The following is a 13,945-nucleotide window of genomic DNA, read 5'->3' as shown; positions in this document are numbered from 1 at the left end:
TTCTGCCTTCCGCCCCCCCCCCCCCGCCCCCCGAAGTGAGTTCTGCTCATCAAAAGCATATCAAACCTTCATCGGAAGGGATGAGGGTGCAGAGGCATCTATATAAATGCCATGTATATGTTATTGTCTCGGTAATCCCCGTAACAAATTAAAGTAGGCAATTTATGTTAGCCGCACATTGCAGAGGGAGACCAACCCAGTGTGTCGAAGACTAAACCGACATTTCAACCAAGGACCTGCAGGCATTAAACCACTATGCTACAATTAATTGATATTGTTATAATTCAGCTATTATTGGGGGAATATTGGCAAACATAAGAACTTATTAGTTATTCTGCAACATTATCTTCATTTATTGCATAGTCGGAGAACCTAAGCCTTAGGGCTTAATTGCAGCCCTCCAAGCCTCTCTATCTGGTCCTTGGGGCTTTCTCCTGGCCACACCCTCTTTCCCCGAGCCACACCCCTCCCTGGCCTTGAATCACAGCCTCCTTGAGAGTTTTTGCCTGGCTGTTATGTGCCCTCGACTCTCATAGAGGCTCTTGCTTGTCTGCCTGGATGGATGATAGACAGGAGAGGGTGAATGTGAAAATTCTGGACTGTACTTCCCATTGCCCCTGAGCATTGGACATGCTTGCTGGAGCAGATGACATACCCCCCAACAGTTCTCTGATGAAAATGGGGACATCCTATTCTATTATTGGGACGCGGGTGGCGCTGTGGGTTAAACCACAGAGCCTAGGACTTGCCGATCAGAAGGTCAGCGGTTCAAATCCCCACGACGGGGTGAGCTCCCATTGCTCAGTCCCTGCTCCTGCCAGCCTAGCAGTTCAAAAGCACGTCAAAGTGCAAGTAGATAAATAGGTACCATTCCAGCGGGAAGGTAAACGGTGTTTCCATGCCCTGCTCTGGTTTGCCAGAAGTGGCTTAGTCATGCTGGCCACATGACCTGGAAGCTGTCTGTGGACAAACACCGGCTCCCTGGCCTATAGAGCAAGATGAGCGCCGCAACCCCAGAGTCGGTCACGACTGGACCTAATGGTCCGGGGGCCCTTTACCCTTATTCTATTATTATTATTTTTTATACGATTTATACCCCACCCACCTGAATGGGTTGCCACAGGCACTCTAAGCGGCTTCCAACATATATATAAACACAATAAAACATTAAACATTAAAAAGCTTCCCTATACAGGGCTGCCTTCAGGCAGCTTGGGGGTCAGATAACTCCATACCCTCCAACATTCCTCCAATAAAAATAGGGACGTCCTAAGGGAAAGTGGGATGTTCTGGGATCAAATCAGAAACTGGGAATGCTTCTGTAAATCTGGGAATGCCCCTGGGAAACAGGGACACTTGGAGGGTCTGAGATGGCAATCAGGGTCCAACAACACCAGGAGAGCACCACATTGGCTATTCCTGACCCAACAGTCAGTTTCATTCCAGTGGCTTTTGGATTCGTCTTGCAGCCATTGCATACAGAAACCGCAATAAAATCTGGCCTGGTGTGCCTACTTAACCCTGGAGAGCTGCTCTGGGAGCTATTACGTGTGCATTTATGGATTGATTATTTTTGCATTAAACGCGCGCGCAGCCTAGACTATTCGTGTGTGCATCTCTCATCCCTCTGTAAAAAAACAAAACCCAAACCAAAATAATGACCTTGCAAAAGGAGCCAGATGCACTTCTCCTTTGTGTTTCATTTGCGAAATGTGCTCTGTGTAATGCAGACGATGACAACAGCAAAAAAATATATATTAAAATAATAATTCAAGTCCCTCTGATCCGACGCAGCCAGACTGCCCTCATACTTTGCAATCATAGATTTTCTTCCTTTCCTCTCTCTCTTTCTCCCCTGCTACCAGCGTCTTCCCCTCCTCAAACCTTTGAGAAAAAGACGCCCTCTTTTTGCCCTAGTTGGATCTGCAGTAAAAATGAGAGAGATACTGGGGGGAAAGGAGAGAGAGAGAGAGAGAGCGCTTTTGGGCTGAGGTTTTCCTGTTACTATCACTGTAGCATTTATTTAGCCAATCTCTTAACTATGACGTCTGGGTGGATGGCTTGCTCATAATATTTTAACACACCCACCGAAGGCCGGCGCTGCCTCCTCCTCCTCTCTCGGCCAGCCAATCTGCTGCATTCAGTGTGGCTCCGAGGGGGGAATAGCGCTGCACCTGCCAAACGCTCCCTCCGAGCGCGCTCTCTCTCCCTCCTCCCCCCCACTTTCCCTTTCTGCCTTTCCACATTTATTTACCCCCTTCCTCTTCTTCCCCACGAAAAGCAGATCCGCACAGCCCAGCGCGGATACAACCCTAGCTGCTACCTTGCTCCAAGAAGGACCGCTAATGAATGTGATGCTCCTATAGATCTTTTATTTTCCCCCTTCTAATTCGCCTCCCCCCCCCCGGCACCACCCTATTTAAATTCTCTATTTTGGGTCATCTGGGAGGTTATTATTTCTTTATCTCTCCCCCTCCCTCTTTGGAGCAAATGAAGGGATTGCATTTTTCTTATATATAGTGCGGGTTTTCTTTTTTCTCCTCCTGCACTGATTTATTTTTTTAAGAGAAAACCTCTGTCCTTTCAAACCCCCCCCCCCCTCTCGCTACCCAATTCCTGGATGAGCCGATCGCTCTCGCCCAAGCGCTGGAAGGAAGCTCCGGAAAGAAACATGTTAAAGAAAAAAACCAGCGTCCAGCCAATGTTTTGAAACAGTCGCGCAGAAAGGGAGAGAGCGAAGAGAGCGAAGAGAAAACGGCCAGAGGAGAGAGAGAGCGAGAGCGAGAAGGCAGTTAGATTTTCGCCTCCTGCCTTTTTTCCAGCAGCTGCCGCGCTCGTTTTGCAGAGAACCGGGTAGGAAAAGAGAAGCTCGAACAGAGGACCAGAAAAATAATGGGCTGATTCCTTCCCTTCTCCACCATCATCTCCCTTTCTTATGGTCCTTTTCTGAAATCTCGTCATCCACCCCCCCCTTTTACCTTTTAAATTTAATTTCTTTTTAAATGCTCCTGAATTCTTTGCCTTTATTTCCCTCGGCTTCTTTCTCCCTCCCTTTTTTCCCCAAAGGCAAAAAGAGGCCGATGTTGTGTGCATTCGGGGAGGTCACGTCCAACATCCGACTCTCTCTTCATTTTTTGCATCTGTTTTGACCCCTTCCTGCATTAAACCCGTCCGACCGTGGGGTGCTCCGAGGACTTTTTTTTTAAAAAAAAGATTTAATTTGCAACTCTACAGACCGCGATGCTGCTGCTGCTGCTTCCGTCGCCGGCTGCTCCTCTGTTTTAAAAAGACTTGCCTGGTGCGGGGGTAAAGAAAAACCCGATTTATTTATTTATTTCTGGAAATGACTGGCTGGACCGGACCGGGAAGTCCCGACGCTTTTGTGTTTCTTTTTCTGTGAAAAAGCCCACCCAACTCCAGCCAGCCTTTCTTCCCCACCTGGCTGGGGTCCCTTCATATATTTATTTCCAAATTAACCCCCCAATATATTATATATATTTATTTCCTCCTCCTCCTTTCCAACCGAGCCATGAAGATGATTTTGGTGCGCAAATTCCGGATCCTTATCCTGATGGTGTTCCTCATCGCCTGCACCATGCATATCATGATCGACCTGCTGCCCAAGCTGGAGAAGCGAGCGGCGGGCGCCGACGGAGCCGGAGACGGCAGAGGAAGCGCTGGAGGAGCCGGAGGAGGCAGCGCCAACGCGGGCTGCTCCTGCTCGCACGCCGCGGCCGCCGCCGCTGCAGCCAGCCGAGCCGGGGAGAAGGAAGGCGCGCGGGGCTGGGCGCCGGCTCCGGAGCTGCCCGAGCAACAGCAGCAGCAAGCGGCTGCCGCAGCGCCGGCGGAGAGGGCCCGCGCCTCGGAGGCTGCCGCTGCAGCCGCGGGCTGGCCTAGCAAGCACACGCTGCGGATCCTGCAGGACTTCAGCAGCGACCCCAGCTCCAACGTGAGCTCGCACTCGCTGGAGAAAGGCGCCTCGGAGCGGGCCGAAGCCTTCAAGCGCGCGCAGCAGGAGAAGCAGCAGCCGCAGCCAAAGGGGCCGGATCTGACCCAGAAAGCGCTCATCCAAGATGGGGAGCTGCGCCACGGCCAGCCGAGCAAGAGGAGGCAGCAGCAGCCGGGGAACCGCCTTGGAGGCCACCGGCCTCGCCAGCAGCCGGGCTACGAGGAGGAGGAGGAGGAGGACGAGGAAGGCGCGTATTTCTCCAAGCTGGAGGCGCTCTTCGAGCACCCGCTGTACAAGCTGCCCGTCCCGCCGCTGGGAGACCAGGACGTCCTGTTCAGCGTCAACAGCGACATCCGATTCAACCCCAAAGCGGCGGAGAATCAGGAATGGTGAGTTGGGGGATTGCTGGGCTGGGGGAGAGGAAAGAGGCTTTGGAAAACGCCCCGCCCCGCCGTCGAAAATAGAGATGGGGGTAGGAGTGAAACTAGGCTTTCTTTCACCCGGGGCAAAGACCCAGGTTGGCACACTCCCCGTGCGTATTTGCGCGCACGCACACACAGGCTGGAAGTCTCAATAGCGCCCCTTTGGAGGCTTCACCCGGGGCAAAACCTCCCCCGGCTAGCTTCCCCACTGAATTGGGGTTGGGGGCTGCTGGGGGAGGGGGAGGAGAGAAGTGGCTTTGGCTTTAGGTAACGCCCCACCGCGCCGTCCAAAATAGAGGAGTGGAGGGGGGGTCTAAGGGAGCGTTGCCTGAAGCGGCCCTTTCGGATTCTCGGCTTAGGAGCAATCTTTAAAGAGCCTTGTCCTAATTGATTCTCTGCGCCCCCACCCCTTCCGCACCGGTGTCTTTCTTTGCCCGTTCAGATTCTTGCATTCAGTGATTCTCTGCTCTCCCCCCCCCCAATTAAATAGAGGGGGGAGTCTTTGCCCCTTCTGGTTCTCTCCTGAAGAACAGGCAGCGTTGGTTGATTCTCTTTCTTTCCCCTAAAATTACAATAGGGAGGGAGTCTTTCTGGGAAAGGGTGGGCTGCTGCTGCTGCTGCCCCTTCTCCACCCTTAGAGTTTAATATCTCCCCCTTCCCTGCCTGAAGACTGGAAGAGAAGCTTGCATGGGCTGACAAGCCCCCCACCCATATACTTCAGCATAGAGGGAAGGGGGCAGAAAGTATTAGCTGACGTTGGCAGTACCTCCTTGCTGGTTCTTGCCTTCCCTTCTTAAAGAGAGGGAAAGAGAATCTTACATTGACAGCTTGCCCACCCACCCTGTAAATAAAACAGGGAATGGGTCTTTCTAAGAGAGCTTCGAGTGATGTTGCCCCCTAGGAATCTTCAGCTCCTTCCAAAAATTATCAGCTCTCCTTCCTTAACAAAAATGGATAAGAGTCTCCTCTTGACTTTTACTGCTCTCCCCTCCCCCAACCCAAGAATACAGTGCAGAAGTCGTAGTAGCAGCGATAACATTTCAGAAATCTTCCTCCCTTACAAAAAAATGGACAAGTCTTGCATTGGCTACCACGAGCTCCCCTTAATATTTTTTTAAAAAAAGGCCTCACACACCCTACAAAAATATAAGAGACAGCCGAGTTCTGTAACAGCCTCAGCTGATGCCACCTCTTCTGATTTTCTCCTCCCTTCAAACAGTAGTTAATGCCCCCCATAAGAGTCTTACAGTGATTGACACTCCCTTCTTAAACTAGATAAGATATCCTGAGATAGCAATGGCTGGTGTTTCTCCCCCACTTCTCCTCTGCTCCTGGTTTTGCAGTTATTGATGCCAAGGCTAACATTAACAAATACAAATATTTTACTGACTGTCACCCTTCCAAAAAAACAAACAAACCAGAGTGCATTCTATGATGCCGCTTTCTCAGTAAGTTGCTCCTTTGCAATGTATTTCTCTTCTCCAGCTGTTGTAAAAATGAAGGAGTCTTGGTAGACCTCCCCTCCCCCCAAATAAGTAAGGCAGAGATAATGTTTCTAAGACAGCACTGTGTGTTGTGAAAGGTAGCTTTGGTTTATGATAAATCCCTTCTTTGATTCCCACCCAACCTCCCCGCCTCCACTGTGGAAATAGATAAGGATCTCAGGGGCAAAAAGGCAGTGTTTTCCTTTAAAGATAGCACCTGGAGATTTCTTGCCCACCCAAACAAAAACTGAAGAGGCAGAATTGCCATGTCTTCTTCTCACTCTTAATTATTCTCCCACTGCCGCCCCCCCCCCTCCAAACAACAGATAATGGATAGTGGGTTTTTCAAAAATAACACAGACTAATGTCTTTTAAAATACCACTTTGAACTTCCTGATTGGTCTCCTGTCTCTCTCTGCCTATGTGCAATTGTTACCCCCTCTCCCCAAAAAGGAAGGTGAGATACAGTGTTTTTAGGAATCCTGTCATTGAGAAGAAGGTTGTTAGATTGTTTCATCTGAGCTGAAATGGGTTTGCAGAGTTAATCTACCCAAAAGACAAATAACTAGGAATCAGAAGGAGGAGATGGACAATTCATGGTCTTCCCACCTGTCAGTAATCCCCCAGCCCATGTTTACCCCTTGTTAGGTAGAGAAAATAGAATTTGGAGGATTTTATTTCAGTGGAGGTGCCAGATTTAATTCACCACAGGAAGAGGAACTGGATAGATGTTATGACTTCCACCACAGCCAGCCTTCCCTTCCCAGGAACCTTTCTTAAAAAACACGATTGTTTGAGTTGTGTGAATGGAGCCTGCTAATCTTATCCACCAAAGATGAAGCGGTGATGGTGAAATAGGAAGTATGTCCAATCCCATCTCGTTCCTCCACTGCCTTTGTCAGTGTATAATCTACTCAACTTCAACCCTTTGCTGGAACTGCTGAATGAATTGCTTACTTTTAATTATATAGGATGTCTCCCTAGCTTAAATGGCAGTTTTACTTGGAAATAAGCCCCATCAAACATAGTGGGATTTACTTCTGAGTAGACATGTACAGGATTGTGCTAGTAGTGGGTTCCTGAAGAGAACCAGGTATGTTAGAAAAAAGGTGTGTCTTTCTCTCCCCCCCCCCATCTTTCCAGGCTTCTGTCTTCCCAATTTCTCTTAAAAAAACCCAACACACCCAGGGATGAAGGTCTTAGTATGTTGTCCAATAATTTGAAATGCTGAGGGAGCTCCTGCAGATTTAAGCCCAGACACACCCTGGAAGGATGCAGAGAATTTGAGATAACCATGCTGACATCCTCACCCACTGCCGCTACTACCACTTCCAGTGTTCGAAACTCCCATTGATCTAGGCGCATTTCACAACAGGGAATTTAATGAGTTCTAGGTGCAGTATTGCACCTAAGATTTCAGATTAAAACTGCAGAGTGGAAGGAAAGGAGGACCTTTTTCTGCCTCCCCACTTCCAGCTACTCTCTGAAGAGGGGAGAAGAGACCCTCTTAAAGAATATTACTGAGGTGGGCAGGGAAAGGACTAGACCATGTGAAAAATGAACATAATATTTTAGCTGCAGTTCATTCATTTTTCAGCTCTGTATTCTTATAAAAGAGAGTGCTTAGAATTCTGTTGTTGCGCCTGTAACCTAGGTTTAAGGTGCCGTCGAGCTCCTAACTTTCATATCTCAGTTTCTAACACTGACCACTACTATACTAGATCCCGTTTTCCATATATTTGGTGACACCACTAGATATTGTTCCCACAGGAAGCAGTGGTGGCCACCGATTTGGGTGGCTTTCAAAGAGGATTAGACGAGTCCATGGAGAGGAAGGCTATTGATGACTACTGGCCAAGATGGTTATACTCTGCCACCACAGTCAGAGACATTAATGCTTCTGAATACCAGTTGCTGGAAACCACAGTAGTAGGGAAAGTGCTCTTGAGCTCTGGTCCCACTTGTGAATTTTCCACAGACATCTGGGTGGCCACTTTGAGAACAGGATGTGGACTAGATGGTCTGATCCAGCAGAGCTCTTATGCTCTTAGCTTTCACGCTCTGGTCATTTACTGATTGATCCTGTAGTCCAGGCATGTCCAAAGTCCGTTTTGGGGGCCTAATTCAGCCCGCTGGTTGGTTTAGTTTATTTCCTGGGGTAAAATCCCAAAAAACTTCAACCCTAAAAAAAGGTCAACAACTTTGGTCGGCCCTCATGGCCCTCCACTTCATCAAATCTGGCCCTCTTTGAAAAAGGTTTGGACACTACTGCTGTATTCCTATACTCACTGAGAGTGAGCCCCTTTGGATCGACGTGTGTAGGGCTGCACTGCTAACTTCCAAAGCTGAAAAAATTGCAGGTGGTCTAAACACTGTTTGCAAAAACTCTTCCCACCCCTTAGGATACCATTGTAGGAGTTGTTGTTATAAAGATAAAAGCAAGTGCATGAGCAAATCCCTAGGGTCCATCTCCAAGTAAGAGTATTAGGAGCTGGATCAGGCCAAAGTTGCATCCTGTTCTCACTGTGGCCAGCCAGAAACCTATGGGAAGCCTGAGAGCAAGAGCTGAGTGAAAGAGCACTCTCCCCGCCCCTTTGTGGTTTCTAGAGGTTGGTATTCAGACATCCATTTGATGCTTTGCTTGCTGCATTTATAACCCACTTGTTCCTCCAAGGAGCTCAACGTGATGCCTTTAGTTCTCTGCCCCCCCGTTTCCTCCTCACAACAACCCTGTGAAGTAGGTTAGGCTGAGAGTGAGTGACGGGCCCAAGCTCACCCAGTGAGCTTCATAGCTGAGTGGAGATTCGAACCTTGGTCTCATATGCTAGTCGGACACTCTAACCACAATACCACACAGGTTCTCTTTTTTTATTGTCCCTGAAAGAGTCAGAGATCCTGCTTGGTAAGGTGCATGTTTCCATTCCCTCTCCCGACAAAAGTAATTTGTCCATTTACACTCCACCCAACAAAACAAAAAATTCCTTCCAGTAGCACCTTAAAGACCAACTAAGTTAGTTCTAGGTATGAGCTTTCGTGTGCATGCACACTTCTTCAGATACTTCTTCAGATGGTATCTGAAGAAGTGTGCATGCACATGAAAGCTCATACCTAGAACTAACTTAGTTGGTCTTTAAGGTGCTACTGGAAGGAATTTTTTGTTTTGACTATGGCAGACCAACACGGCTACCTATCTGTAACTCCACCCAACAAAGACACCCTTTTTGTGTATGCAAATGTCATGTGCTAAATTGTAGCCCCAAAGACATAGATATATAACAAAAGGTGTGAGCTGTATCCTTCCTGCTTTTGTGGCCTCATTCAGGATTGTCCCTTGCCTGCTGTTAAACAATGCATTCATAAAAAATGAATACGGGTGGATAATATTTTTATTGTACAGGTAGGTAGCCATGTTGGTCTGCCTTAGTCAAAAGTAAATAAAAAAATTCCTTCCAGTAGCACCTTAGAGACCAACTAAGTTTGTTATTGGTATGAGCTTTTGTGTCCATGCACACTTCTTCAGATACACTGAAACAAAAGTCACCAGACCCATATATATAGTGAGAGGGTGGGGAAGGGTATTACTCAGAAGGGTGGTGGGAATGGGTGATTGGCTGATAGGTGTGGTAAACCTGTTGACTTCTTCAGTGTATCTGAAGAAGTGTGCATGCACACGAAAACTCATACCAAGAACTGACTTAGTTGGTCTTTAAGGTGCTACTGGAAGGAATTTGTTTTGTTTTGACTATGGCAGACCAACACGGCTACCTATCTGTAACTGTTGACTACTGTTAACAACTGCAATTGGTCTTACAGGAAAAAGCAATGGGTGAGATGGCTAAAACAGCTTTATCATGTATAATGAGATAAGAATCCAATGTCTCTATTCAGACCAGGTCTCTCCATGGTTTTAAGTTTGGTAATAAGTTGCAATTCAGCAACTTCTCTTTCCAGTCTATTTCTGAAATTCTTTTGTAATAAGACAGCTACAGGTTTACCACACCTATCAGCCAATCACCCATTCCCACCACCCTTCTGAGTAATACCCCTCCCCATCCTCTCACTATATATAAGGGTCTGGTGACTTCTTTTTCAGTGTATCTGAAGTGTATCGTGCATGCACACGAAAGCTCATACCAATAACAAACTTAGTTGGTCTCTAAGGTGCTACTGGAAGGAATATTTTATTTTATTTTTATATTGCTAGGAGCAATTTCTGGATCCTTTTTCTGATTGAACTAGTCCCCCTTTCCCTCAATACAGAGGGCTGACTTCTTGGATATACAAGGCCAGGTAGACAGGCTCTTTTCTTAACTCCTCTCTGGACCCCTGCTCTCCTCATATTGTCCCTTAAAATGGCAGAGCCTTTGATAAATGCAAACGTTACATATCTTTCCCATCTGTTCTCCGAGGAGCTCAAGGTGGTGTCATATACATTTCTTATTTCACTGCATGTCCCTGTTCTTGTAGGTGCATTATATATTGAGGCAGCTTGCTTATTTATCTCCTCTCCCCCTCCACATTGGATGCATAGTCCCAAGGATGCCCCTCCACCCTTTTACAGCAGCTTTCATCAGCCTGGTGCCCACTAGATTAGGCTCCCAACCAGTGCCGGATTTACTGTACATATAAGCTAAGGGACGTGGGTGGCGCTGTGGGTTAAACCACAGAGCCTAGGGCTTGCCGATCAGAAGGTCAGCGGTCCCTGCTCCTGCCAACCTAGCAGTTCAAAAGCATGTCAAAGTGCAAGTAGATAAATAGGTACCACTCCAGCGGGAAAGTAAACGGTGTTTCCGTGCACTGCTCTGGTTCGCCAGAAGCGGCTTAGTCATGCTGGCCACATGACCCGGAAGCTGTACGCCGGCTCCCTCGGCCAGTAAAGCGAGATTAGCGCTGCAACCCCAGAGTCAGCCACGACTGGATCTAATGGTCAGGGGTCCCTTTACCTTTACTTTAAACAAGCTATAGTTTAGGGCCCCACTCTCTTTGGGGACCCCCCAAAAAAATTAAAGGAAAAAAATATAAGAGAAAAAACAAATAAAATACAATCTACATATAGCAACAGTGTTTTGTGTTGTGTAGGCTCCTATGATGTAAGTCATGGGCCCCGCCTGCTAGCCTGCTCCCTAAAATATCACTGGTTTGCCCATTTCTATATATAGGGTGCCTATGTTCTGCATGGACTGGTTGCAGGGCAACAAGGGCAAATGGCTTTAGATACCTATTAGGTCCATAAATTACCATGTAGCATATATTTAACATGAAAAACAGTGACAATTTGTTGTTGACAAAGGACAGCTGGACATATAAAGGGCCCCATTACCTCCAGTAGCTTAGGGCCTCATCAAACCTAAATTTGGCCCTGTCCTAACCCTCTTTCAGCCCCAGATCAGCGATACAGCAACTGCTTTGCGTGCAGAAACCCCCAGATCCAGTCTCTGGCATCTTTGGCTAGAAATGCCCCCCCTCTGAAATTCTGGAGCGCTAGTCTGGTCATTGGATAAGTGGACCCAATGGTCCGTATAAGGCAGTGTTAATAGGTGAGGTATTGCAGCTGAGAAGGCCTTTAAAGATGTGAGCCTAAACATGTCTACTTAGATCCAGCTGATTTCAAGAAGGCATCCCCCCAAGTGCATGCAGCCTGAGATGATGGCCAGATGGGAGGATTTTGCCCTGTATGGCTTTGCCCATCATAATTCTTTGTGGTTGGTATGTGTGTTGAAACTGCAATGGATATTACCCACTCCCATCCCTTTACTGTGCAACTCGTAAAAAACCATCGTTGCCCTCTCACCTGGACCCTATTTATTTATTTCCATCATTTCTATCCTGCACCTTCTTCAACATAGATGTTTGTTTGTCGTTGTTCCCAGACTGGTCTACAGGGGGAAAAGTACCATTGAAAATAAACAATTTAATAGGATAACAAGGTTTATTACCTATTGGAACCCTTTTAGTACACAGAGTGAGTGGCATTTAAACTAGTGAATCTTGGTTAGAGAGTAGATTTTGTTCATTGCTGTCACACACATACACATAAATGCCTGCACGTAAAAAGTAAAATAAAGTTGTTTATTGTAGGAAATAAATAACTTGGACAGAAAAGGTGTCTAGTTTTAGAGGTTGGGTGGCCATCTGTCTTGGATGTTTTTGTTGAGATTCCTGCATTGCAGGGGGTTGACTTGACGACCCCTAGGGTCCCTTCCAACTCTACAGCTCCTTGAACTAGACAAAAACAAGGCAACCATGCTTACTCCTTTGTTCTCTCAGGGAGGGAGGGAGGGAGGGAGGGAGGGAGAGAGAGAGAGAGAGAGAGAGAGGAGGAGGAGGAGGAGGAGCAGGACCAGGAACAGGAAAACAGAGTGCTATCTGAGAATATCATTCTAATATCAAAGAGAGAGAGATTAAAAATACAGGGATAGTATGGGACTGTGGAGGTCCCCAACTCTTTTGTCTGTTTTAACCCCATGCAAAACCCCTCTTCTGCAAGCTGAGTCGCACCCAAATGCCCGGCATAATATAACAGAAAGCCTACAAAAAAAACCTAATGCAGCAAATTAAAAACAAACCTAAAGCAGCAACAGCCAATTTAAGCAGATGGTAAAATCAAACGGCTCTGAGTTTCGGAACGCTTACATTAGCAGTTCTTCAAAGCCTGGGAAAACAGGAATGTTTTTTGCCTGGCGCCTAAATGATAGTAATGAGGTCTCTAGGCAGACTCCCTCAGGAAGGGCAGGATGAAGGCGCTGAACCCTCCTCTTCTCCCTTTTCCTCTCATCACACATGAAAAGGGATCTAGGGATCCTCCAATTGGACCAGGAGGGCCATGCTCTACCTCTACTGGCTTCTGAATTACAGCTTCTGGAAATTGCAAATAGGGAGAGAACGATATGGCACTCAGATTCCGCCTGCTGGCTTCCCAGGGGTTGGACATTGTGGAAACAGACTGCTGGATGGGAGGGGCCTTGGCATGATCCAGCAGAGTTCTTCTTCTATTTTCATGTTCCTCAAAAGGCTGCAGTCTGAACACCACTTATCTCTGGGAGCGAGGCCTGTTGAATCTGGTAGGACTTACTCGTGAGTACTCATGGGTAGGATTGTAACCAGTTCAGCCTGAAAGCTCAGAATTGGATGAAAGGCCCCCCTAAGAAATAAATAAGAATCATTATCCTGTTATAAGAGTTTAAGGTCATATATATATAAAATGAAATGTTCATAACTGTATATATAAACCACATGTCTGAAACCCCACAGATTAGGGCCTGAACAAATTGACCTCAAATATTTCCCTGCAAGGTCAAAGTGGGAAACCTCCCCATTGTCTTGATCCTCACAAATCCTGTCCTCACAAATCCTGTCTTAAGGTCACATTCAAGATATGAACAGGGTGTGGACCTGTGACCTGGATTCAGGAATTAAGTAGTTTTAATAACAAAAGGGTGGCCAAAACCCAGATAATGCAATCAGGTAACTTGCCAGACAGGAGATAAACAAGCACTCAGATTTCTGTTGTAGACCAGCTTTTCTGTGATGTAGGTATGATGTATCTGGGGGATGGTCTTGGACTCCAGGGTGGGCAATTTAAAATGTCCATATAAGGGCTTGCACACATGGCTCTGGGCCCTTCTCCTCTCTCCTGTGTGTGTGGGAGCACCCTGTTGCAACAGTTCAATAAAGATCAGGCTTACTAGCTGCTTTGCTTCTCAATATTCTCTGGTTGGCCTCTGTTATTTTCTCCTACCGATAGAGAACCTACAAAAGGACTCTATATGGGCTCTTGGGTATCCCATAAGGGGAAAGGAGCAGGTTTTTTTTTTACTTATATCATCCCAAAAGTGCACCACTGAAGAATTAGATCAGAGTCAATTTTGGCAGGGATATCAAATCAACTTCTCCCTGGTGGAGAACTCTTTCTTCAAGGCATCCTTACCAAAGCATCCTTCCTAATGCAAAAAGTGGGGGTGTCAGCATGGTCAAGGGGAACCCCAATATTTTCCATATCATCATCATCAACAACAAAACCCTTTAGGGGTATGCGTGTCTACATATAGGCACCAAACCTGGGTATTTTGGAACCTGAGTTCTTCCAGGTG

The 13,945-nt window shown here is 47.0% G+C and overlaps 1 protein-coding gene across 1 annotated transcript in view; it reads left to right on the top strand.

The window, feature by feature from the left end:
• Positions 1 to 2,145: 2,145 nt before the first annotated feature.
• The window catches only part of FAM20C (FAM20C golgi associated secretory pathway kinase), a 98,457-nt gene continuing 86,657 nt past the window's right edge, over positions 2,146 to 13,945 (top strand). The window contains exon 1 of the mRNA XM_081839753.1: positions 2,146 to 4,338. Coding sequence (XP_081695879.1) covers positions 3,530 to 4,338 — 809 coding nt within the window. The 5' untranslated portion in view covers positions 2,146 to 3,529. The remainder of the gene's footprint in view (positions 4,339 to 13,945) is intronic.

Source organism: Podarcis erhardii, assembly GCF_964252035.2.
Source record: "Podarcis erhardii genome assembly, chromosome: 14".
Classification (NCBI taxonomy): domain Eukaryota; kingdom Metazoa; phylum Chordata; class Lepidosauria; order Squamata; family Lacertidae; genus Podarcis; species Podarcis erhardii.
The sequence above is the reverse complement of the archived record's forward strand: the minus strand, read 5'-3'. Positions and strand labels throughout refer to the sequence as shown.